Below are 25411 nucleotides of genomic sequence, written 5' to 3'. Positions count from 1 at the left end.
TGTGTGGACTTTCCAGGCCGTAAGAGGGCGAGAACGAGGAGGTGCCAAGCAGAAATGCTGCAACACAGAGGCTGGGATTCTGTACCGCCGGTCCTCTCCAGGACTGGCCACTAAAATACCGACACAGGGAAATCTTCAGAGCAGCATGCGCCCTGCCAATTTACTTTTTTGTATAAAAATTAATATTTCCTCCCAAGCTTCCCATTTTGATGCACTGATGTTAAGCTGCTAACCTGCTGAGCACCAGGGAGGGCCCTTCCTATGGAGTCAAAATGAGAGTCGTCTTCCCTGAGGACGTCTGAGCCTTTACACTCCTTCCTACACGTGCATCTTAGCATTGACGGGCATGGCAACCAGCCAGCAAATTAACAGCCCTTAGTTCAAACTTTCCCTCTTTTTAAATAAGATTTCTCCTCAGACTCTAATTTTTATGGGAACTGTTTCCACTGTCTAGTCTACAAATAAAAATACATAAAGAGATTACAGAGGTAATCTGCAAGCGTTTAACGAACACAATCCAAACATTCCGATGTAAAGCAGAAAGTTACCTATGGAGGCAAAGAAAATGATCGCCAGGAAGTCGCGAATCGGCTCGATGTAAGACACAATCTCCTCGGTGACCATGTGGCCTTGGGAAGAGATGAGCGCTCCGGCCAGGAAGCAGCCCAGCTCCATGGAGACATCCAGCAGCTCTGTGACCTGGGGAGGAGGGAAGGACACGTCACACACACAGTGCCGCCAGTTACCAATGGCTTCTGCCCAAGTCGGATTCACACCCAAACACAGCCTGTAGGTCTAGCAGGACCATCACAATAAAGCTGTGAAAATCAAATCTCGCTGTACATCTGTGACATCCCCAGTGGAGCCTCTGTGGGGATGACCGAGAGACGACACGAGGAAGCTAATATGAGCTGAACTAACCATACAGGGAGGAAAAAATTAATTTAAAACATTTGAAACAATTCACATAGATAGCTGTGAAATTTTTGAATTAAAGTATTTTCCAAACTTTATTTTAAATATTTGTGATACATTTTCTTTACTTTGAATCAAGGAAGAGCCTGACTATGGCTTAAAAACTATATTGTAGCCCTAGCCAGTTTGGCTCAGTGGATAGAGCGTTGGCCCTCGGACTGAAGGGTCCCAGGTTTGATTCGGGTCAAGGGCACGAACCTTGCTCACAGGTTCGATCCCTGGCTTTAGTCAGGGTACCTGTAGGATGCAACCAATGATGTCTCTCAAAGCAACGTTTCTCTCTCTCCTTTCCACCCTCCCTAAAAATCAATGGAGGAGGATTAACAACAATGAAAGTATTGTAGTCCTGGCCAGTGTGGCTCAGTAGGTTGGAACATCATCCCATGCACCAGAGGTTGGGTTGGATTCCCAGCCAGGGTACATACCTAGGTTGCACATTCGATCCCTGGTCTGGGCGCATATGGGAGGCAACTGATCAATGTGTCTCTCTCACATCAATGTTTCTTTTCTCTTTCTCTCATTTTTTTTCTCTCTCAAATTAATAAAAAAATTTAGTAAAATGTTTTGTATAAAAAACTATTCCCATCACCTACAAACTGCTTAGAGAAAGCAGACACAGCTAATAAGCAATTACCTGGAGATGCAGGAAACCAGAGGGAAGCACCAGCGAATGTAGACATGACTAGATTCAATAATGCCAGATTCAGACAGAATAGTTATGGATCATTAGGCTTCTACCGATATAGTTCTGTTAAATGCACAGTTTCAGACTTTTTTATGTGACATTACTGATGCAAAACAACTAGAAAGATGCCTTTTTAATTTGAGACAGTAAAACTACAAACGATAGCAGCGACAGACACATAGGGGGAAAAATGAACTTTTGAAGAAATACCATTTACAGTAACATCAAAACTCATCAAACACCTCGGAATAAATAAAAGAAGTGCACAACTTCCGCACCAAACACTACAAAATGCTGCTAGGAAACACGAATGAGGACCTCAGTAAACAGAGGGTGTGTGCCACACTCAGGAGGGAAAATGTCACTTTCCCTCAACTGGCCTACAGGCCCACTGGAATCACAACAGAACTTGTTGTGTGTGAAAAGTGACAAGTTGAATCTAAAAATGTACATGGACACTGGAAAGACAGGGTGGGAATAAAGTAGGTTTACAGTTGTGAGTACGAAAAATACAGAGTTTATTCTTGTGTTATTATTTATTAATGATATTATTTTCCATACGAACAACTGTAAACCTCCTTTTGCCCACCCTGTAGAGCCAAGACAACCCTGATGGCGAAGGAAGCTGCCGCTACACTGCCAGCTGTGAGGGCAGGTATGCTGGCCAAGGGAGCAGAGTGCAGGTCAGAAACACGCACACGCACACGCACACAAGCACTCACACGGCCTCTTGGGTTTTGACAAGGTGACCCTGCACAGCAGTGGAGGAGGGTCTTTCAGCACACAGTGTGGGGAAAAGCCTGTGAAAAAACAAATTCCACTTCCTTCCTTCATGTGTTACACTCACCTCCAGATGGACAGGTCTAAACAAGGTAAGTAAAGCAGTAACACTTCCAGAGGGCAACAGGGAGCATCTTGGTGATCCAGGAGTAGGCAAAGGTCTTTTTTTTTTAATCCTCACCCAAGGATATTTTTTCCCATTGATTTTTAGAGAGCGGAAGGGAGGGACAGAGAGAGAGGGAGAAATGGAGGGAGGAAGAAAGGGAAGAAAAGCCGGGAGAGAGAAACATTGACGTGAGAGACACACATCGATTGGTTGGTTGCCTCTCACACAAGCCCCAACTGGAGCTGGGGATCGACCCTGCAACCGAGGTATGTGCCCTTGACCTGGGATCAAACCTGAAACCCTCAGGTCCACGGGCTGATGCTCTAACCACTGAGCTAAACTGGCCACGGTTAGGCAAAGGTCTTTTACGTAGAATATAAAAATTGCTAACCACAAAAAAACGGATAACTTGACTTCATTAAAATTAAGAACTGCTGTCCAACAAAAAAAGCCATTCAGCAAGTGAAAAGGAAAGTCATCCTATCTAATAAAAGAGAAAAATGGTAATTGGCGTACGACGATACCCTTTTCATTGGCTAATCAGGGCTATATGCAAATTAACTGCCAACTATGATTGGCAGTTAACTGCCAACTATGATTGGCAGTTAACCGCCAACTAAGATTGGCAGTTAACTGCCAACAAGATGGCAGTTAATTTGCATATGTAGGCACAATGCAGGGAGGCGAAAGGGAAAGCAGGAAGAACCCCCCTGCCACTGACAGTGATCAGAAACCCAGGGGGGAGCTAAGAGCTGGGGGGCAGGGCAAAGGCGGCCCCAGGGCCGCCCTTGCCCTGCCCCCCAGCCATGATCAGAGAATCAGGCGCCTTTGCCGCCCTGGCCAGTGAAAGCAGGAAGTAGGGGTGGAGCCAGCGATGGGAGCTGGGCACGGTCGAAGCTGGCAGTCCCAGGAGCTAGGGGTCCCTTGCCTGGGCCTAAAGCGGAGCCCACGATCGCGGGGCCGCTGCAGCTGCGGGTCCCCGCTGCCCGGGCCGGACCCTCAGCCAGAGGCTTCCTGCAGGGGCAGGGGCGGAGCCTGCAACCTCGGGGAGCTGGGGGTCCCCTGCCCAGGCCTGACACCTCTGCTGGAGGCCTCAGGCCTGGTCAAGGGGCCGATCCAGTGATTGGTGATCGGAGGGTGATGAGGGTCAACTCCTCTGGCCAAGGCATCAGGCCTGGGTGGGGGGCGGAGCCGGGGATTGGGGGGATATGATGGTCCCCTTGCCCAGGCCTGAAGCCTGGGTCAGAGGCGTCAGGCTTGGGCGGGGGGTGGAGCAAGCGATCAGAGGGAGATGGGGGTCCCCTGCCCAGGCATGATTCCTGGGCCAGAGGCCTCAGGCCTGAGCGAGGGCCAGAGCCAGTGATCAGGGGGAGATGGGGGTCCCCTGTCCAAGCCTGACACCTCTGGCGGAGGTGTCAGGCCTGGGCAAGGGGCCGATCCTGCGATTGGAGGGTGATGGGGGTCTATGCCTCTGGCCGAGGCATCAGGCCTGGGCAAGGGGCCGATCCTGCGATTGGAGGGTGATGGGGGTCAACGCCTGAGGGCTCCCAGTATGTGAGAGGGGGCAGGCTGGGCTGAGGGACACTCCCCCCCACACACACCCAGTGCACGAATTTCGTGCACCGGGCCCCTAGTAAACTAGGAAATCTTAGGAAAAATATATCTGACATAGAATATTATTCAGCCATAAAATGAAACAAAGTACTAAAACATGCTACAGCATGGATGAACCTTTGAAACATGCAAAGTAAAATAAGCCACATAGAAAAGGCCACATATTATATGATCCCATTTATGTAAGATGTCCAGAAGAGGCAAATCGTAGGAACAGAAAGTACATTAGTGGTGATGAGGGGGTGGGGAACAGACAGAATTGTGAGGTAAAGGGTTTCTTTTGGGGTGAAAGAAATTGGGTAGTGGTGATGGTTGCACAGCATTGTGAATATGCTGAAAACCACTGAATTGTACACTTTAAATCAGTAAATAAGAAATTTGTCAAAATTTTGGCAGAACATATAAAAAACTCCTACAAATGAGTAAGAAAATAACCAACCCAACAGAATAATAACCTTAAGACTCTACCAGGCACATCTCCAAGGAGGATATCCACCTGGCTAAAGCGCATATGGGAATCAAAGCACCATCAGTCATCAAGGAAATGAAAATCAAAACCCAGATGAGATACTACCACCTAGAAGAATGGTTAAAATTACAAAGACTGACAGAAAACACAAGTGTTGGTGAGGATACGAAGAAACTGAACCCTAGCACAACCCTGGTAAGGGTATAAACCAGTATAACTACTTGGGGAAAACTAGCATGGGAAATTACTAAAGTTAAACACATGTATACCCTACAACCCAGCGACTCCACTCCTAGACGTATATTCATCAGATGTGACATCATATGTCCAACAAAAGACACATATGAGAATATACAGCAGCTTTATTCATAACGGCCCTAAATGGAAACAAACCCTAGTAGCTAACAACAGAAAGGATGAATTGTGAAATATGTGATGGAATATCACACAGCAATAAATGAGGAGTCTGACAGAGGAATTATAAGAATACCCAATATGCAAAATGCCCAACACCTAACACCATACCTGGGAACTATAGCAGGTGCTCAGTAATTATAGTCAAATGAAGAAAAAAAAAACTAAGAACCAATAACTGGGGAAACAGCAAGGAAGTCATCCAGATAAGACAAATGTGCTGAATGCTATTTTCAAAGAGAAAAATACTCCGGAATGGATAAAGCAATGTAAAATAATTACATAAGTCACATACTTGAGCAGCTTTGAGCAGAAGCAAATCATAGTCTTCTCCCAAGATTATGAAATACTAGCAGGCAATTAAATCATATGTAAGGAAGTAACTTTTGCCAATTTCCTTTTTAAAATTAAACTTTTTATTTTGAGATAATCATAGATTCCAAGTACAGTTTCCCCAATGGCAACATCTTAACAAATCATAGCAGTAGGTCACAGCCAGGAAACTGATGTGTCACAATGAAGAGAGGTAGAACATTCTGTCCCCATGGGGATCCTTCCCACCCCCACCCCCTCCTTAATACCTGGCCAGCAATCTTCCCTCCATTCTGAAATTTTGTCTTCATAAATCTCACACAAATGGAATCATACAATATGCAACCCTTGGGGCTGGCTTTTCTCATTCAACACAATTCTCTGGTAAATCATGTACCAATAGTTTTAAAACCGGGTGGTCTTCCTTGGTGTGGGTGGACCATAGCGACCATAGCTGGTGGAAACATTCACCTGCTGAAGAACACCTGGGCAGCTGCTGTAAACATTAGTGTGTAAGTTTCCGTGTGAACCTAGTCTTCATTTCTCTGGGATACAGGCCAAGGAGAGCAAATGCTGGTAGTCTAGTGATGCCATTCGTACTGAAACCACTTAGGAGGGGGTCTCCCAGCATTGCCCCCATTCTCATGAGACTCCCGTCCTTTAAATAAGGAGAAGGCTGCCTCCAAAACACACCTTTTTTTTTTTTAATGTTGCACATTTATGGCAAAAGAAGTTCTGTTGACTACCTTGTCATTATGGAACAGAACTAAAATTTGTTTTTAAATTGTTAATCTTTTGTCAGGTACAAAGCTGTTTCAAAGTTTAAGACAGAGTAAGATGGTTTGGCACTGGTGGCTTTTCATTCTCACAGGTTTGCTTTTTGTTATTCCTCACCTGAAGATACTGTTTATATTGATTTTTCTGAGAGAGTGAAAGGGAGGGAGGGAGGGAGGGAGGGAGAGAGGGAGGGAGGGAGGGGGAGGGAGAGAGAGAGAGAGAGAGAGAGAGAGAGATTGGTTGCTTCCTGCACACACGCCAACTGGGGCCGGGAATCAAACCCGAAACTCTATGGTTCATGGGCTGATGCTCTAACCACTGAGGACACCAACCAGCGCTAGATTTTGTGTGTGTGTTTTTTTGTATACAGGATGATGCTCCAACTAACTGAACCACCCGGCTAGGGTTAGATTTGTTTTTTAATGCAGCACTCCACAAATACGTTTTTAGCAAAATGCTTAAGAATATGAGTTAAAACAGTTAAATAGATTTAACTCATTAATATTGATGGGTAGCATAACTGTGTATAAAATAAAAAATACTAATAAGTGTTTAATATTTTAACTATTAAAATAAAAAGATAAGAAACTGATCACAAGCTTTCAGTGAACAGATTATATAAATCAAATTACATAAATAAAAAATATTATGAGAATTACCGTTAACATTAAAAAGATGAAAGCTGAGATTCCTAAGATAAGGATTTCTTTGTTCCCTTTACTTTCCATATGTAGCTTTCGATAATATGGTCCTATAAGGTAAGTCTTTATAACAAGACATAACAGAAAAACAGCAGCCAGCGAAAAAAGAATCTGACCAATCAAAACCAGTATTCGCAGTATTTCCATGACAATGCTAGGAAAGGAAAAAAAAAAAAGACATGTTATTTCACCTCTAAATATATTTCTCTAAAACCCAATAAAATGATCTTCCACTATTTTCTAACATGTAAAATAAATGACCCAAATCACATTCATTTTTATTTCCAAATATTAAAATAAAAACTATCATATTAATCTCAGAAATTTTTATTTGAATCAATAAAGAAGCTGGATTACTTTGCAATCAATTCTTTGAAGCAAATGCGATTTGTAGGATGTAACGATCCTTAACTGACAGCTTGTATATATCAGTGATAATAAAATTCCTTCTCAGATAATAACCCCCATTTGAAATTCTTCATAAGGTGATAGTCACCCTGTAATATTACACTGCAGGCTCACATTAGAAGTATAACTAAAGAATTCCAGTGACTTTCACAAAATATTCTCTTATCTCAATTTAGAAATCTGAATTTTATGTCTATTACTTAGTCATAAAGAAAAGGATTCTGTACTAAGCTCACAAAAAAGGCACTATTATATATAGGATGTCCCCAAAAATGTCTGCACACTTTGAATGATTATAAAATCAGTATTTATTAACAAACAATTCATTTTCAAAATTTAATGTGATCTACAGAAATGAATAATTTTTTTTGTCAACACCTGTTTTCAAACTGATGACTGTTTCTGTTTCAGGCACTGCTGATAATGTGGAGTCACAAACATTAAGAATCATTGTGTTTGGTATTTGTGTGCCCTCAATTTATCAACTGTTGCCATTTTTTTTAGCATAAAGTTTCTTTTATGTAAAAATGTCTAGTGGATAAATTTTCTTTGTTCAAAGCTTAGTCTGGCTTTATCCATTATTTCAAATGTGTTAGATCTGAAAAGGAGTGAAAATTAAGTGAGTTATCAGCTGTTAAAGTGTGTATGTTTTTTTTGGGGGGGGGGACAGCCTATATCCCCATAAAAAATGTACACACACTTTGAATAATTATAAAGACAGTGTCTGTACTTCAACTGCATTTTCAAACTTCCAGTAGCATTTTAGGATGAATTTCCTTTGTTTTTCAGCTTAGTCTGGCTGAAAAGAAAGAAACATCCATTGAGTTATCAGCTGTCAAAGTGTGTATACATGTGTTGGGACACCTTGAATTTGTAGCATTTACAATAATATACATGTTTTGGTTTTTTAATATTTTATTTTTATTTATTGATTTCAGAGAGGAGGGGAAGAGAGATAGAGAGAAAAAGAGAGAAACATCAATTTGTTGTTCCAGTTATTTATGCATTCATTGGTTGATTCTTTTATGTGCCCTGACCAGGGATGGAACCCAACATCTTGGCATATCAGGATGATAGCTAACTGAGCTAGGGCTCATATTTTCTTAAACTTAGCTCTCCACCATATTTAAGAAACCATTCAGTCCAAAGTTCTGGTTTAGAAGGTCTCAATGGAAGAATACAAATCTTATGTTGGTAGTTCCCCCTTTTTGTGGTTTCATTTATTGGTTTCAGTTATCCACCATCAACCATGGCCTGAAAATATTACATGGAAAATTCCAAAATACACAATAACAACACAATTGATAAGTTTATGTGCACGGTTCTGAGTAACATTATGAAATCTCCCACCGTCCTGCTCTGTCCTGCATGGTATGTGAATCATCTTTGTCCAGTGTCTCCAGGCTGTATATGTTACTTGCCTGTTAGTCTCGTAATAGCTGTCTTGGTGATCAGATCAGCTGTTGGGGTATTATAGTCCTTGTGTTCAAATAACCCTTATTTTACCTAATCATGACTCCAAAGTGCAAGAATAGTGATGCTGGCAATTCAGATATGCCAAATAGAAGTTGTAAAGTACTTCCTTTAAGTAAATAGATATGTATACATAGGAAAAAATACAGCATACACAGGGTTCAGTACTATCTGTGTTTTTTGGTATCCACTGAGGGTCTTGAAACGTATCCCCACAGATAAGCAGGGACTACTGTACTAAGAGAGAATTCATTACAGCAGTCAGGCTTAAAATAGCAGCACGGGACACAAATCTCAAGTTGCACATGATTACTTAGGGGAATCGGAACAGAGCTGGGATTGCAGCAGAGAAGCAAAGTCACTGTGAATGACTTCAAATCTTTAAAGTGGGGGAGCCAGTGTGAGAAATCAGGGTCTGCAGCCCAGGCAGGAATAGAAATGTGCTCACTGGGACAGAATAAAGTAGGTTGAGTCTACCTCAAATTCCTGACCAGTCTCCCACATTACATCAGTGATCATATCCCTGCAAAACTGTGATGATAACCTCCTAACTTATCTCGTTCATGCTCCACAGAGGCCTAAATAGCATGCTGGGAACATCAGTCAGATGTCCAAAGCTCCTGTGACATTGAGATGAGCCCAGACTCCTTCACCCAGCAGCACCTTCCACTGACCCTCACCTGCAGAGCAGCTTACACCGGCCTCTACTACTTCTTCTTCTTTTTTTTCAATGCCTGTATAGCCGCAGTTATTGCACCAATTGTTACTTTATCAAGACGTCACATGTGGTATGACCTTCTTTTTTTGGGAAGTCATTATTATTATTATCTTATTGATTTCAGAGAGAAAGGGAGAGGGAAAGAGAGAGAGAAACATCAATGATGAAAGAGAATCATTGCTTGGCTGCCTCCTGCACGCCCCCCACTGGGGATCGAGCCTGCAACCTGGGCATGTGCCCTTGACCAGAATCGAACCTAGGACCCTTCAGTCTGCAGGCCGACAGTCTATCCACTGAGCAAAACAGCCAGGGCCAGCCTTTGCTTCTTGACAGGCCATACACTCCCCAGCTGTGGGGCCAGTGCACCCCACCCCATCCCAGGTTCTCCTCGCCGACTGGCTCAGCTGTGTCCTTCAGAGTTCAGCCTCAAAGTCAACTGCTCAGATGCCTTCCCAATCTGAAGTGGTCATCCGTTGTTTGCGGACTCATCACCCCATTATAATTCTTTGCATAGCACTAGCCTCCACTAGGCATTTTCTTGTTGACCATTCACTTACTTATCATTCATTCAATATCTTCCCCAGACATCATGGCAACTCCCTGAGAGCGGCCATCCTCCCCTGTGTATGGCATGTTTTAAGTGTTCTAGTCTCAGGCCAGTTTATTTAGCTGATAAAGAGATTGCAGCCACTTAAGAGATTGCAGCCACAACCAGACCAGCACTGTCACCATCCCCATCTAACTGAGAAGAAAGTGGAGGCAAAGGGCAAGCCATCACTTCAGGTCGCGTGCCAGGTGTCTGGCGCCAGGGCCTGTGCTCCTAGTTGCTGCACAGGTTCTGCAATCACCATGTCCAGAGCCTGCATCCAGATCTACCTCCCAACTGTCTATTAAATGCATGATGGTGAGGATAAAATAGTCAAACAGCTCAGAAAGGTACTATTCTGCATCTCTATTTCTCTGTTAATCAGGTTTTGGCAAAGTTTCTATGCCAGCACAAGCATAAACTCATTTCAACAGCCGAGTCAGCATTCCATCATGTGTCTATGTCATCTTTTTCTCAGCCAGACACCGGGGCTGTTCTAGGTTCTGGATATGCTGAATGATGAGCTTCTGGGAGCATATTCATGTGCAACAGTCTACACTTGACAGACATTGCCAAATGAGCTGCCAGGAAGGCTGCTCCAATTCCCACCCCCAACCAAGACCCCAGAGTGCCGTTCTGCAACCCTGGACATCATCGCACTTCTAAAGGTTTGCAGTCTTGCCGAAACCCAGGTTCGATTCCGGTCAAGGGCATGTACCTTGGTTGCTGGCACATCCCCAGTAGGAGATGTGCAGGAGGCAGCTGATCGATGTTTCTCTCTCATCGATGTTGCTAACTCTCTATGTCTCTCCCTTCCTCTCTGTAAAAAATCAATAAAATATATTTTAAAAAAATAAAAATAAGAAAAATAAAGGTTTGCAGTCTTGCCCTAACCGGTTTGGCTCAGTGGATAGCGCGTTGGCCTGCGGACTGAAGGGTCCCAGGTTCGATTCCAGTCAAGGGCATGTACCTTGGTTGCAGGCACATCGCCAGTGGGGGGTGTGCAAGAGGCAGCTGATCGATGTTTCTCTCTCATCAATGTTCCTAATTCTCTATCCCTCTCCCTTCCTCTCTGTAAAAAATCAATAAAATGTATTTTAAAAAAATAATAAAGGCTTGCAGTCTGACAGGTAAAAGAGCCATTACTTTTCCCTTGTGTGAAGGGAGCATCTTCCATTAACTCATTTCTACATGAGCTGCTTATATTACTCACCTATTTTTTAAATTGGGATTCAAAAATTTATTAATTTATTAAATAATTAATTTATTAATTGTAGATTTTGATAAAATAAGAAACTTAACCCCCTGTCTTTAATATGTGTACAAACATATTTTTCCCATTTGTCCCATTTGTCTTTGGCCTGCTTACCAAACGAGTACATGTACATGTACATATGCGTGTATACATATGTGTATGTGTGTGGGTGTTTACATGTATATTTGTGTATTTAAACAACTTTAATGCAGTAATACTTATCACTTTTCTTGTCCTTTATGGCTTCTAGAATTTGTGTTCTGCTTGAAGCAGAAAGGCCCTCCCATCTTCAATATTACAAATTCATCCATACTTTCTTCTAGAACTTCCATGGGTTTGCAAGATTTTAATTCTAATAATTCAAATCACTTTATTTTTAGAAAGTATTCTTTATCATAGTCTCTGTGCTCTGCTCATTACCCGTGAAATATTTGGGGTAAAGAAGTTAATTCTTCCCTTTAGGAAAGCTCAAGATTAATTCTAGCTCTGGCTGGGTGGCTCAGGTGCTTGGAGTATTGTCTCATACACAAAAGGTAGCATGTTCAATTCCCAGACAGGGCACAGACCTAGGTTTTGGGTTCAATACTGGCTGGTCGTATATCGGAGGCAATTGATCAATGTTCCTCTCTTACATTGATGTTTCTCTCTCTCTCCCTCTCTCTCTAAAAATCAATGAACATTTCCTTGGATAAGGATTACAAAAAGGTTAATTTTGAATAAAGCCTCCTAAAGAGGCAAAGTTTATATTAACATTAAAACTTGTTTTATTTAATTTGTTTACTATAAATTTTCTCTGGTTATCAAAATTGGAAAAGAGGTTTTTCCCAAATTATATAAAAATCCTATCTAATAAAAGAGAAAAATGGTAATTGGCATACGACGATACCCTTTTCATTGACTAATCAGGGCTATATGCAAATTAACTGCCAACTATGATTGGCAGTTAACTGCCAACAAGATGGCAGTTAATTTGCATATGTAGGCACAATGCAGGGAGGCGAAAGGGAAAGCAGGAAGAAGCCCCCTGCCACTGACAGTGATCAGAAACCCAGGGGGGAGCTAAGAGCTGGGGGGCAGGGCAAAGGCGGCCCTGGGGCCGCCTTTGCCCTGCCCCCCAGCCATGATCAGAGAATCAGGCGCCTTTGCCGCCCTGGCCAGTGATAGCAGGAAGTAGGGGTGGAGCCAGCGATGGGAGCTGGGCAAGGTCGAAGCTGGCAGTCCCGGGAGCTAGGGGTCCCTTGCCTGGGCCTAAAGCGAAGCCCACGATCGCGGGGCCGCTGCAGCTGTGGGTCCCCGCTGCCAGGGCCGGACGCCTCAGCCAGAGGCATCCTGCAGGGGCAGGGGTGGAGCCCACGTGATCGTCCCCCCCCCCCCCCCCGCTGCTGCCACTGCAGGTCCCCGCTGCCCGGGCTGGACGCCTAGGCCAGAGGCATCAGGCCTGGGCAAGGGGCCGATCCTGTGATTGGAGGGTGATGGGGGTCAACGCCTGAGGGCTCCCAGTATGTGAGAGGGGGCAGGCTGGGCTGAGGGACACTCCCCCCCCCCCCCACACACACACCCAGTGCACGAATTTCATGCACCGGGCCCCTAGTGTATGTATAATAGACAATAAAAGTATCATAATCTATTACTCATTAATACCTTGTTATATACTTGTTATTCATATATACATATATTTATGGCCTCTCCATGCATTTTTCTTTATGTAGTTCAGAAAATATTGCATATAATTTCAATAGTTTTGAGATATTATTCTCATCCCATACAATTTACCCATTTAAAGTGTACAATTCAATGGTTTTCTAGTATATTCATAAAGTGAATTGCAACCACCACCACAATCAATTTTAGAATATATTTCCACCTCAAAAAGAAACCCTGTATCCACTCCCACTCACTCTCCATTCCTTCTTCCTCTGTGCTTGGCAACACCTGATCTCCTTTCTGTCCCTGTGGATTTACCTATTCTGGATGTTTCATAACAATGGAATCATACAATATATGGCCTTTTGTGACTGGCTTCTTTCCCTTAGCATAATGTCTTCAAGGGAAAATGACCTCAATAACCGACCTAAATAGTTACATATACCAGCGACTAGTCTAACTGCTTTATGGGATCCTCTCCTGCAACCCTTACACAGGGGTCCTCAAACTTTTTAAACAGGGGGCCAGTTCACGGTCCCTCAGACCGTAGGAGGGCCGGACTAGAGTTTAAAAAAAAAACTATGAACAAATTCCTATGCACACTGCACATATCTTATTTTGAAGTAAAAACACGAAACGGGAACAAATACAGTATTTGTATTTGCATGTGGCCCGCGGGCCGTAGTTTGAGGACCCCTGCCTTACAGTGCATGGGATAAGTCCTATTTCCATACTGTCCCCATTTTATAGGTGAGAAAAGCTGAAGCCCAGAGAGGTTTGGTAAGTTGCCAAAGCTAGCAAATGGCTGAGCTAGAACTCTAGGGAGGCTTTGCTCCAGGACATGAGCCTTGATCTCTGGAAATCTCAGTTAAAAAGGCATTCATTTTTAACATAGCTGAGTTATCGGAGAGCAGAGAAGAGATCTTAATCATTCTGGGATTGCTGAAACTTAATATAATATCTGGCAAAGGTAAATACTAAAAAATACAAAATACTTCTACCCGACCCACTTGCAATGAGGTAGGTTTGTCAGCCAGGGCTTCGCTTGGGTGGAACCTAGCAGGGCGATGAACACACACACACACAATGTCACACACACCTCACTGGGGGACTGCTTATTTTAAAAAATATGATGAATAGGATCTAGATACTCATACTAAATGTCCAGGATACAACTGAAAATCACTTATCCCCACAACAATCAAGGAAAAACCACAACTTGAATGAGAAAAGACAATAAAAGGGTTCCAACATAGAGATGAATCATTGTTAGAAATATCTGACAGAGTTTAAAGCAGCTTAAAATTAACTCAACAGCACTCAAAAATTCTCTTGAAATAAATGAAAAAAAGAAAAGAAAAATCTCAGAAAAGAAATAGAAGTTATAAAAAGAAGAGCCAAATGTTAGATAAGCTAAATAGTAGAGTAGAGATGACAGAGGACAGAATCCGTGAACTTGAGGACAGATCAAAAGCATTTACTCAGCCCTAGCTGGTTTGGCTCAGTGGATGGAGTGTCAGCCTGCGGACTGAAAGGTCCCAGGTTTGATTCCGGTCAAGGGCACATGCTTGGGTTGCAGGCTCGATCCCTAGTAGGGGATGTGCAGGAGGCAGCCAATCAATGATTCTCTCTCATCATTGATGTTTCTATCTCTCCCTCCCTCTCCCTTCTTCTCTAAAACCAATTATATATATATATATATATATATATATATATATATATATATATATATATATATATCTGTAATAATAAAAGCGTAATATGCTAATTAGACTGGATGTCCTTCTGATAACCTTCCGGACGAAGCTGGGGTTGTGAGGATAGCTTGGGTGGCAGAGGGAAGCCGGTGCCGGCAGCGGAGGGAAGGAAGGCCTACTCTTGCACGAATCTCGTGCATTGGGCCTCTAGTATATATATAAAAGCATTTACTCAGTTGGAACAGAAAGAAAATAAACTGGAGAAAAAAAGGAAAAGTCTCAGAGGACTGTGGGACAAAAACAAACAAATCACTGGGGTCCCAGAAGGAGAAAGCAACTGGAACTGAAAAATTACATGAGGAAATAATGGCTGAAATTCCTAAATTACATACATACAAGAGACATACATCTACAGATTCAAGCAGCTCAGCGAACACCAAATATGATAAACCCAAAAAGTGTATGGACTGCATATTTGTGTCCCTCCAAATTCATATTTTGAACCCCAATGTGACAGTACTTGGAGGTGGGCCTTTGGGAAGTGATTAGGTTTAGATGAAGTCATACAGAAGAAATAAAGTAAATGAGAAAGATTTTAGCATTTCAAAGTGGTTCCAAAAGGAATTTCAAAGTCTACTAAATTTGACCAATAGTATTATTACTGTAAGAGGTAAAAAAAAAAAGTATTCTCTGGAAATATTTAAAGCACAATATTTATATGCATATAGTATATTTGCTTAAACAAATTCAAGTTTATAATCCTAACCTACATGCAATGTACCTTTAAATTGTACAGGGCACCCTATATTTTGTAAGTGTATTTATTTTCTGGCGGGTATTCTTGTAATATATTATATATGCAACCCAACCTACAGCTTTTTGAGTGAATTTATTTTTCCCAGCAATATGAACCTAAGCAAGTACAGTTTGAGTTCTGGTATTATTTTATTATAAGACTAGGGAAAAGGATCAGGGAAAATGGTAATGAAGATGACAATGACAGTCACTAATGATAGTGTGGGCGCGCGCGCACGCTAACACACACACACCCCACTATGTTCCAGGCATTTTATATCTTAACTCTTTTAATCCTAACTATTCCATAAAGTGAGTATTGATATTATCCCCACTTTACAGATGAGAAACCTGAGGAAGAGTGAGGTTAAATAACTTGCCCAACCAATGTCCACAGAGCTAGAGTGTGAGTCTAGGCAGTGTTACTCCTGAGCCTGTGCTATACAATGCTATACAAGCTCTGAACATATCTTTGGAAAAAGGTATCAAATAGTATTTTTATAAACAAATGATCTGAAACCAGAAAAACAAACCATGAAATAAAATAATATAGAAATGTACCTAGAGTATGTACTGGCTCCTGCTTGGATAAGAGTTGGCATGACAGCTATGAATAACCCCAGCTGTACATCCTGCATCACCAGCATGCCAAGCAACACAGCACTATAGTCAAGGTCACCTGCTTAAGAAAACAAAATATTAAATCAAATATTTTCAGTATTTTAAATTGTCCCAAGTCAAAATAAAGTCATCATGCATAGTCCCCAAATAATTAAAATAATGTTGATCCTTTAAATGAGAATACAAACTTTAAAATTTCTTTGAGAGCAAACACTGTAACATTTTAAAGATTTAAAAATTTTTGTAAAGAAACTCTCCCAAATATTTCCACTAGTTACTGGTTAATTATAAAATTAAAGAAAAATGGCATTTTGACAAGATGGCATGGCAAAAAATATGATAGGCCTGGATAATCATACCAACTTCACTGTGTCCCAGAAACACGCACAGCAGCAGTCTCCATCATCAAGCTTTATTTCTTCCCTAAGCTATTCAAGAGAGACCTGGCCCCATCCCTTTCTGGTCATATCTGCTGAGCAGAGCCTAGCGGCATGGGTCACTTTCCTTCAAACTCACCATCACCACCACACTGAAGATCCCTTCCCTTTGAGACTAATGCAGATTTGGTATAGAAATACTGACTCATATGGACAGAACAGGAAAGTAGTAACCAGCACTGGCTGAAGGAACTATACAACTTCTCTGGAAAGAAAATGATGCAGCTTTGGGGAACTCAATACTTCACATAGGCCTCAAATGTCTCCATTTTCAATCAACAGTTCTTGGCTTTGGAACTTTTTATGTTTTCTTTAAAAAAAAAAAGATTAAAAAAAATCGTGTTTTTTTAAATTTATGTTTGAGTGTTTCAAACATGATTATTTTAAAGACTATTAGATTTCCCCACAAATAGGTACTAGTATTATAGTGCACTAGAGGCCCGGTGCACAAAATTTGTGCACTCGGTGTGTGTGTGTGTGGGGGGGGGGGTTCCCTCAGCCCAGCCTGCACCCTCTCGTAGTCTGGGAGCCCTTGGGGGATGTCCAACTGATGGGGGGAGCGGGACTAAGCCATCAGTTGGACACCCTAGTGCTGCCACCACTACTGCGCTCGCCAGCTGTGAGCCCAGCTTCTGGCTGAGTGGCTTTCCCCCTGTGGGAGCGCACTGACCACCAGGGGGAAGCTCTGGTGTTGAGCATCTGCCCCCTGGTGGTCAGTGCACGTCATAGCAACCGATCATTCTGCCGTTTGGTTGATTTGCATATTAGCCTTTTATTACATAGAATAGGTTATAATAGGAGTTCCTCTTATTTTCCTACTTCATTACTGGTGTTCCCTTCACCTCCTTTTGTCACTTTGTCCTGTGAGGGAAGGTTCTAAACACCAGGCCACAGGGGCACTGGGAATAAATGAGACCACCAAGGTGGTGACAGCTAGTCTAGTTGCTAGCAGGAAGGCTGCACCCATGGCCCACAAATCGGCAGAAGGGACCAGATAGTTTTTTCCAGCCTCCTCTCACCAGTGGGAAGCCCCTGATGTCACGAGTGAGTGTGGCCTGGCCAGTGTGGCTCAGTTGGATGAGCGTTATCCCATGCAACAGGAGGTCACCGGTTTGATTCCCGGTCAGGGCACATGCCCCGGTTGCTGCGGGCTGGATTCCCAGTAGGGGGCATGCATGAGGTAGCCTATCACTGTTTCTCTCTCATCAATATTTCTATCTCTCTCTCCCTCTCCCTTCCTCTCTCTGAAATCAATACAAACATATTAAAAAAAGAAAAAAGAGTGAGTATGGTCCTTGCAGCCCCTTGTGACGCAGAGCCCCGGGCCCTTGGCCAGCTCTGCTTACTGCAGAGGCCAGGCACACCGCTCTGGTGTTCTCTCTCCATGTTTTCCCTTTCATCTCTGTGTTGCTACAGGGCAAGTATCAGTGTGAAGGTACTATGACATCTGAACCCTATTTTTTACTGACTTACAAAATAAGAGCAAAACAGTGAAAATTACCATAATGAATAAACATGATGTAATAAGTGTCAATGCTGTCAAAGTTTAACTGCACGAAAGACAGTGTCACCGAGCAACACCTCAGAACATTCATTCCTAACGTCCAATCAAGTCTGACTTCACTATACACAGTAATGACAGAGATGCAAGCGTTTCATACACATAGATGACACTAACACCAAAGTATAAGAGGTGAAAGTACCTTTAGTTACCAAAGTACCTCATATATTTTATAGAAGGTATAAAATATACCTCCTTTATACATCAATTCCCAACCTTGCCAGAATCAAAGCAATGTACATCAATCACACTGTTTTTTAGGCTGCATGCAACGCCACCAGTCGGCAGTAGTGTAGGCAATAAGCACAGCTAATTAGAATTTTGGAGCCGGGCAGTTTCAGGTTTGGTGCAGCACACTCATCTCTTTAACCCATCAATCCCACAGCACATTTCTCAATGTAGATTCCTTTCTCTAAAATGCTGCTCAAACTACTCTAAATTTGTGAGCATATAAAAAGACATTTTTTCTTAATCAAATGGAGGTTTGGAGAAGCTGAGATTACAGGGACAACAATTCACAAGGGAATGTCCATAACTATTAGGAAAGCCCCAAGGAGGGAGTAAGAGTTGCAAGTTTTACTCACAGGCCTTCAGAGTGGATTCAAGTCAATTAAATATGTACTGCTTCAACACATATTTAGAAGAGGTCATCACCTACCTTCTTTTTCACCCCGGGCACTGCCCACGAGGAATCTGGACACTAAGGGTGTGCTTGATAAGGACAAACAAGTAGAAATGAAAACGCTCTGAGTGGGTCTGATCTGTAAAAGGTGTCCCCATAATAAGCCAAATGCAATCATCAATAGTGTCATATAACATGGTCCTTGTAAGGATATCTTCCACACCTTAAAGAGAACACATTTATTTATACAGTTTAGTGACTAGCATTATGCGGAGCACATACATACATACTGCCCAGTAATGGGGCAGGCCTGAAATTTTGCAGTAGATACATCAGCACCAATCCAACATCGTAATGTTAACACAACAGAGACAGTAAAAACTAACATAAGATCTCCCCAGGTCTCGGCATTGTTACAGGAACTAAACAAACATGTCTCTGTGTATATACATATCTGTGTGCACATAACTTAATCCTCAGAACACATCTCAGAGGTAGATATCATTGTCTCCCCCATTTCTAGATGAAAACACCAGACCACAGAGGTTAGGTGATTTAACCAGGTACCATGGAAGACAATGTGAGGACATAAACCCAGGCAGCATGGCCTGATAATCAATCACAAATTGAATAGACACCTTGGTATGCACTTAACACTGCACTAAACATGATAGATAATGTGAAGAAATCAGGTTTGATTCTAACCCTGTGGGGTTTTCAATCTGGTTGAAGAGACAACATAATAAAAGCTGTCTGATATTTAGACAGGTGTGAATATTACATATTAACAAAAGAAATTAACCTGAAACTCATCCTATTCTACGTTAAAGGACTTTTGTTCTCCTCAGTGCACCCTCCCAATTAAAACTGATTCCCTCATCCAGGCCCTCTACTCAAAGAGCTCATGGAGGCCCAGAGGAACGGGGCAGGAGAGGCACGGCTGAGAGCAGCTCTAGAACAGTGAAGTCAAAGGCAAACGCTGAGGCCCCACCAGCTGGCCAACCTTGGCTGTGTCTCCACACATCTCCTCACCGTTGGGTGCCCTAGATAGTGTTAGCTTTTTCTGGTTCTTGGTTAAAGCAATACTTGCAAAACCAACGACATTTTCTTTGGGAATCAGGGCAGCTGGGAAGCTCTTCCTAGGCTGGTATTGATTTCCTGCTGCGGCCAAACAAGCAGAAGCCAACCCTGGCCTCACCACAGCCATGACCGCTGCCAGCCTGCTGGCCCACCTGTTCGGGAAATCAATTACAGGGGCCTCCCAACTCCATAAGGTCCCAATGGAGGGAGACCAAAAGAGGTGACTGAACTGAGTGCGCACTCAACTGAGTGCTCGGCCCTCCACGCAGAGCCAAATCTATCTTCTGCCATGTGACTCTGGTCCCCCAGGCCCCACTCTCTCCTTCCAGAAAGACACAAGTTACCCCACAATGGCTGTTCCTCAATAGTTCACATTTCATGTTCTTGACTTCTTATATTTGGCAGTGATGTTATCATAAAGCGAATCTCTTTCGAATCATTCTTCCTCTTCCTGTATATTACAGCTAAGGAGCAATGAAGGACCAGAGCAGACCCACACAGCCAGCTGCAGCAGCTAAGGAGGCCAAGCATGTTGGACTTTAGGGTTCACAGGAATTAGCAGCCCCTTCTGTAAGTAGTGTTAGCCCTCAGTTAGAGTATTCCTGCCCACACGGGACACCTGGAGTTCAGGCTTGAACCTGTCACTAACTGGCTGTGCACCTTGAATAGGTAACAATCTCTCTTCTTTAGTTTCCACATCTGTAGAGAAAAGTGAGACTAAATAATTTCTGAGGTCCAGAGCGAACCTTATTGTCAGGAGTCTTGCTACACCTTGGTCTAGAGCAGTGGTCCTCAACCTTCCTAATGCCGTGACCCTTTAATACAGCTCCTCATGTTGTGGTGACCCCCAATTTCATTGTTACAAATTGAACATAACTAAAGCATAGTGATTAATCACAAAAACAATAGGTAATTATATATGTGTTTTCCGATGGTCTTAGGCGACCCCTGTGAATGGGTCATTCAACCCCCAAAAGGGTCACGACCCACAGGTTGAGAACCGCTGGTCTAGAGGATTTGAATCTATTTAGCCTGAGAAGCAAGGTATGGAGGGAACGACAGAAAAGACCCAAGGGAGCATCCTTCAGAAACTTCCTGTCCAATGTGGGACCCTGCCCTCACAGAAATGCAGGTCCTCAGGCTACCCACATCTGTAGCTCTAGGTCAGCAAGAGCCCCAGGCCACTCCTCGGACATCAGAGTCTAAGAAGCACTGACAAGAAACCTCTCAGCCAAGACCCTGCTCCCTGTGTACCCAGATGCACACATCAGCCTAAACTGCCCTCTCCAGTTCTTCTTCCTCTTTCTTTTCCTAGGACTTCCGTTCACAACTCCCCAAAGGGCAGGGACCATGTTGACTGTATACACTGCATTATACATAGAAGCTACCAAAGGTCTGGAACATCACACCCAACAAATGTTTGTTGAGACAACAAATAAGGAATAAAAGAGAACAAAATACAACTCTTGTCTCCATTATTTTACAACTTATTTAGAGAGACGAAAGCTGGTGAACTATTATGATATAAAGCTAAGAGAACAGTTTAAGTGAAGCTAGAAGAATGAAGTAAGACAATGGATGATGACTTACAAATAAATGACTCAACCAATAGTACCAGTGGACAGAACAGAAAGACCACACCTTTCCTCAGCGACAAGAAATAAGTCGTTTTCAGACTTCCATGTTTTTGAATAGTTTCTAGTCAGGCCTTTAGGAGATTTCACCGAAGACCTCGGAGGGCCCTTCCAGCAATTATTATTTCGAAAACCCTATTCAATAATTTTCTACCTTGACAGGAACACCTGGGTAATCAACCCACACAGCAGAAGCGCTGTCAAGTGAGAACGACTACACTAGTCACTTCAGGTGCTCTAGCATTTTGCCAGTTACTTATATCTGAGAAATGAAAAGAAATGTGTCAATTAATAATGTAGTTGATTAAGAAGATATAAGTCTTCTGCAATCCGAGCCCATGGGCCTAGAAAGGGATAGGACGCATTCCTGGTGCATGTCAAGTTTCAGGGCTGCTACACGGGGGACTTGGGGACTGGTAAGTGAGGATCCACGTCAGAGTTGAAGGGACATTACAGACCCCAGCTCACAAGGCACAAAGAACACTGCCCAACGTCACATATTCAGTTGCTAGATATTAGTGGGGAGGACAGATGAAGAGGTGGAGTACAGGGGATTTTTAGGGCAGTCAGTGCAACTGTTCTGTGTGATACCATAATCTGTAGATGGACAAATGGAGCTTTCAATAGAAAAAAATGAGGCCAAAGAAACCAAGGTGAAAGAAAAATAGGATGAACTAAGGAGACAAATGGGAAGAGAGGTCAGCAAAATGACAGCCAAGTCATGAACAAATGTGAACAGTAAATAAACCAAAACCATATTATGTTAAATTGGGGGCAATAACACAGATTGATAAATCCTTACCTTTCTCAGCTTTTCTGGGGAAAATTCTAAGCCAACAAGAAAAAGAGTGAAAAACACACCAAATTCTCCTAATGTCTCCACTTGCACAATAGACTGAAAAACAAGAAAATTTTCAAAACATATGATTTAACATATTTAACACATTTAGTATATTTACCAGAACATCTTGTAAAATTTTCAAAACATATGATTTAACATATTTAACACATTTAGTATATTTACCAGAACATAGGGACTATCCCCAAATAAGTATATTTTTAAAACAAGTAAGTCTTTGAATTTCCTCTGAGATAACCTGGACTTCCAGATTATAGTGGGGGTTTTTTCCTTTTTTTTTTCTTGATTAGCTGGAGGAATCGTTTTATTTTCTAAGAACTAGCTCATGAATTCACCTGTTTTAAAGTTCATTAACTGCTGATCTGTTATCTTCATTAGTTCCTTTCTTTAGCTTTCTTTGGGGAATGGGGAGGCATTAAACCTGAGTTTAAGGATGAAGTAATTCAGTGGTTCACTCTCATTGGGTTTCAGCGTGACTAAGTGTGTGAATTTTTTCCTGAGTGCCACATTTGGTCATATCCCACAGGTTTTGATATACGGTGTTCTTAGGTTCTATATTTGTTTTGGTCCTTCATTTGCTACTTATTTTTAATGTTATTCCACTACTATAGTAGATAATTTTGTTTATACTACATTTGGTACTATTTATATTATGTATTTACATTTGAGATTTTCATTGTTCATTTTTTTTAAATGTTCCCTGAACATTTGAAAATAAGTACAGGCTCTCATGCATCTGTATGCTGTCCTGACCCCAGCACACTTACTCAGTTTGTCAGCTATTAACATTATGAATCTTGCTTTCTTTATTGGCATCTCTCCTCCTTTCAATTTTAATTTCTTCGTTGCTTTTTTTTTCTTTATTAAGGTATTACATATGTGTCCTTATCCCCCCATTGCCCCCCCCCCCGACTCAAGCCCTCATCCCCCTGGTGTCTGTGACCATTGGTTAGGCTTATATGCATGCATACAAGTCCTTTGGTTGATCTCTTCCCCTTACCCCCACCCTCCCCTACCTTCCCTTTGAGGTTTGACTGTCTGAGCAATGTTTCTCTGTCTCTGGATCTGTTTTTTTCATCAGTTTATGTTGCTCATTATAGTCCACAAATGAGTGAGATCATATGATATTTATCTTTCTCTGACTGGCTTATTTCACTTAGCATAATGCTCTCCAGGTTCATCCATGCTGTTGCAAAGGGTAAGAATTCCTTCTTTTTTTAGAGCAGTGTAGTATTCCATTGTGTAGCTGTACCACAGTTTTCTAATCCACTCATCTGCTGATGGGCTGTTTCCAAATCTTAGCTATGGTAAATTGTGCTGCTGTGAACATAGGGGTGCATATATCCTTTCTGATTGGTGTTTCTAGTTTTTTGGGATATATTCCTAGAAGTGGGATCACTGGGTCAAATGGGAGTTCCATTTTTAGTTTTTTGAGGAAACTTCATACTGTTCTCCACAGTGGCTGCACCAGTCTGCATTCCCACCAGCAGTGCATGAGGGTTTCTTTTTCTCCACATCCTCTCTAGCACTTTGTTTTGACTTAATCTTTATTATACTCTCCTCCATATTATCTGCAAATCTTTTAATAGGATAGTTTTTTCTATTTACATTTATTGTTATAACATCCTTTTCTAACATCTTTAATGTCTTCTGATTTTTATGCTTCCTGACTGCTATTTTTAATTTTATTTTTCATCCCTTTTAAAAATCAGGCTGTAACCTATGACTTCAAAGTAACATATTTAAACCTACACTTCTCAACTTAATAAATGAAAGCATATCAACTTCCTCCTAGGAAAAGATACATATTTTAGTACAACTATACTTCCTCTTACCCACCTCCCATTTTTGACTAGTGTGTTCTTGCATTTTTATCTTGGACTACTGTAATTACATTATTTTTCCATGGTATATCTGATTTATTAAGAATTATAGTATCCAGTTGTATCTACTTAGCTATTTAGCCTTAATTCTTTGCTTATGAGCTATCTTTGCTGTTAAGGGGGGCGGGGGGAGGAGAAAACAGCTGTGTTTGTGATTGCTTGCAAATCCTCTGGAAAGAGAGGGATGTGACATGAACAGGAAGAGTTTTTTCACTTACAGCTTTTTATTGTTTTCAATCATGTGAACATTACCTATTCAAAAAGTTAAATTAAAACCATTCTTCCCAGAGACCACCCTGCCAAGCTGAGCCCAGTCCATGAGGGCACTCCCACATTGGTTCGCTATCCCACCACTCACTAAGGTTCCAGGCTTTTAGCTTGGAGCAGTTGAGCACAACTTCTCACCGGGCTAATCTTACCCACTGTTAAGATTAGTTTGATGTGCTCTAGCTCAGCGGTTGCCAATCAGTGTTCCATGGACCACTGGTGGTCTGTGAGGTCTGAAAGGTTGACGACCGCTGCTTTAGCTGGTTTGGCTTAGTGGATAGAGCAGTGATGGCGAACCTATGAGGTGACGCGCGAACTCCAATTTTTTGGTTGATTTTTCTTTGTTAAATGGCATTTAAATATATAAAATAAATATCAAAAATATAAGTCTTTGTTTTACTATGGTTGCAAATATCAAAAAATTTCTATATGTGACACGGCACCAGAGTTAAGTTAGGGTTTTTCAAAATGCTGGCCCGCTGAGCTCAAAAGGTTCGCCATCACTGGGATAGAGTGTCGGCCTGCAGACTGAAGGGTCCCGGGTTCAATTCCGGTCAAGGACACATGCACGGGTTGTGGGCTCAATCCCAGAAGGGGGTGTGCAGAAGGCAGCTGATCAGTGATTCTCATTGATGTTTCTATCTCTCTCTCCCTCTCCCTTCCTCTCTGAAATCAGTAAAAATATATTAAAATAAGTAAATAAATAAAAATAATTAGTTTGGTGTGATGATTTCTTTGCACCCTCTTCTGCTGTTTTCTGGTTGGAGTAAATCGCAGAGGTCCTTTTGACTTGATGCAGATGTCTGAATCAGCAGAAGGAAATGAGGCTGCAAGTGGAGCATTCCTCAACGCTCCCCCATTTGCCTACTCCTATTCTGTCCAACTGGGAAGTGTCAGTGAGGCCTGCAAATTCTGTTGCCTATTTTCCACCGTCCTATATTGTTCCTTCTGTGTGGGCTCACGGCACCTATTCTTGGCGCACTCTTCCCATTTTGTCCAAATTGTGAGTATTTAAGTGAGAAATTTTGAAACCCCCCA

At 42.2% G+C, this 25411-nt stretch overlaps 1 protein-coding gene across 6 annotated transcripts in view; it reads right to left on the bottom strand.

Annotated features, from left to right (window-relative positions):
* The window catches only part of TMCO3 (transmembrane and coiled-coil domains 3), a 49190-nt gene that overhangs the window by 6848 nt on the left and 16931 nt on the right, over positions 1–25411 (bottom strand). For 5 of the 6 annotated variants that reach the window (XM_059685183.1, XM_059685182.1, XM_059685187.1 and 2 more), the window contains 5 exons: positions 22167–22259; positions 18687–18873; positions 15971–16091; positions 6792–6987; positions 549–699 (listed from right to left, as the gene is read on the bottom strand). In XM_059685183.1, the coding sequence (XP_059541166.1) occupies positions 549–699; positions 6792–6987; positions 15971–16091; positions 18687–18873; positions 22167–22259 (748 nt within the window). The remainder of the gene's footprint in view (positions 1–548; positions 700–6791; positions 6988–15970; positions 16092–18686; positions 18874–22166; positions 22260–25411) is intronic. The other variant, XM_059685185.1, reaches the window with a different exon arrangement.

The sequence above is a fragment of the Myotis daubentonii genome, chromosome 2, assembly GCF_963259705.1.
Source record: "Myotis daubentonii chromosome 2, mMyoDau2.1, whole genome shotgun sequence".
NCBI classification, from domain to species: domain Eukaryota; kingdom Metazoa; phylum Chordata; class Mammalia; order Chiroptera; family Vespertilionidae; genus Myotis; species Myotis daubentonii.
Note: the sequence above shows the minus strand (reverse complement) of the source record. Positions and strands in the feature narration are given on the sequence as shown.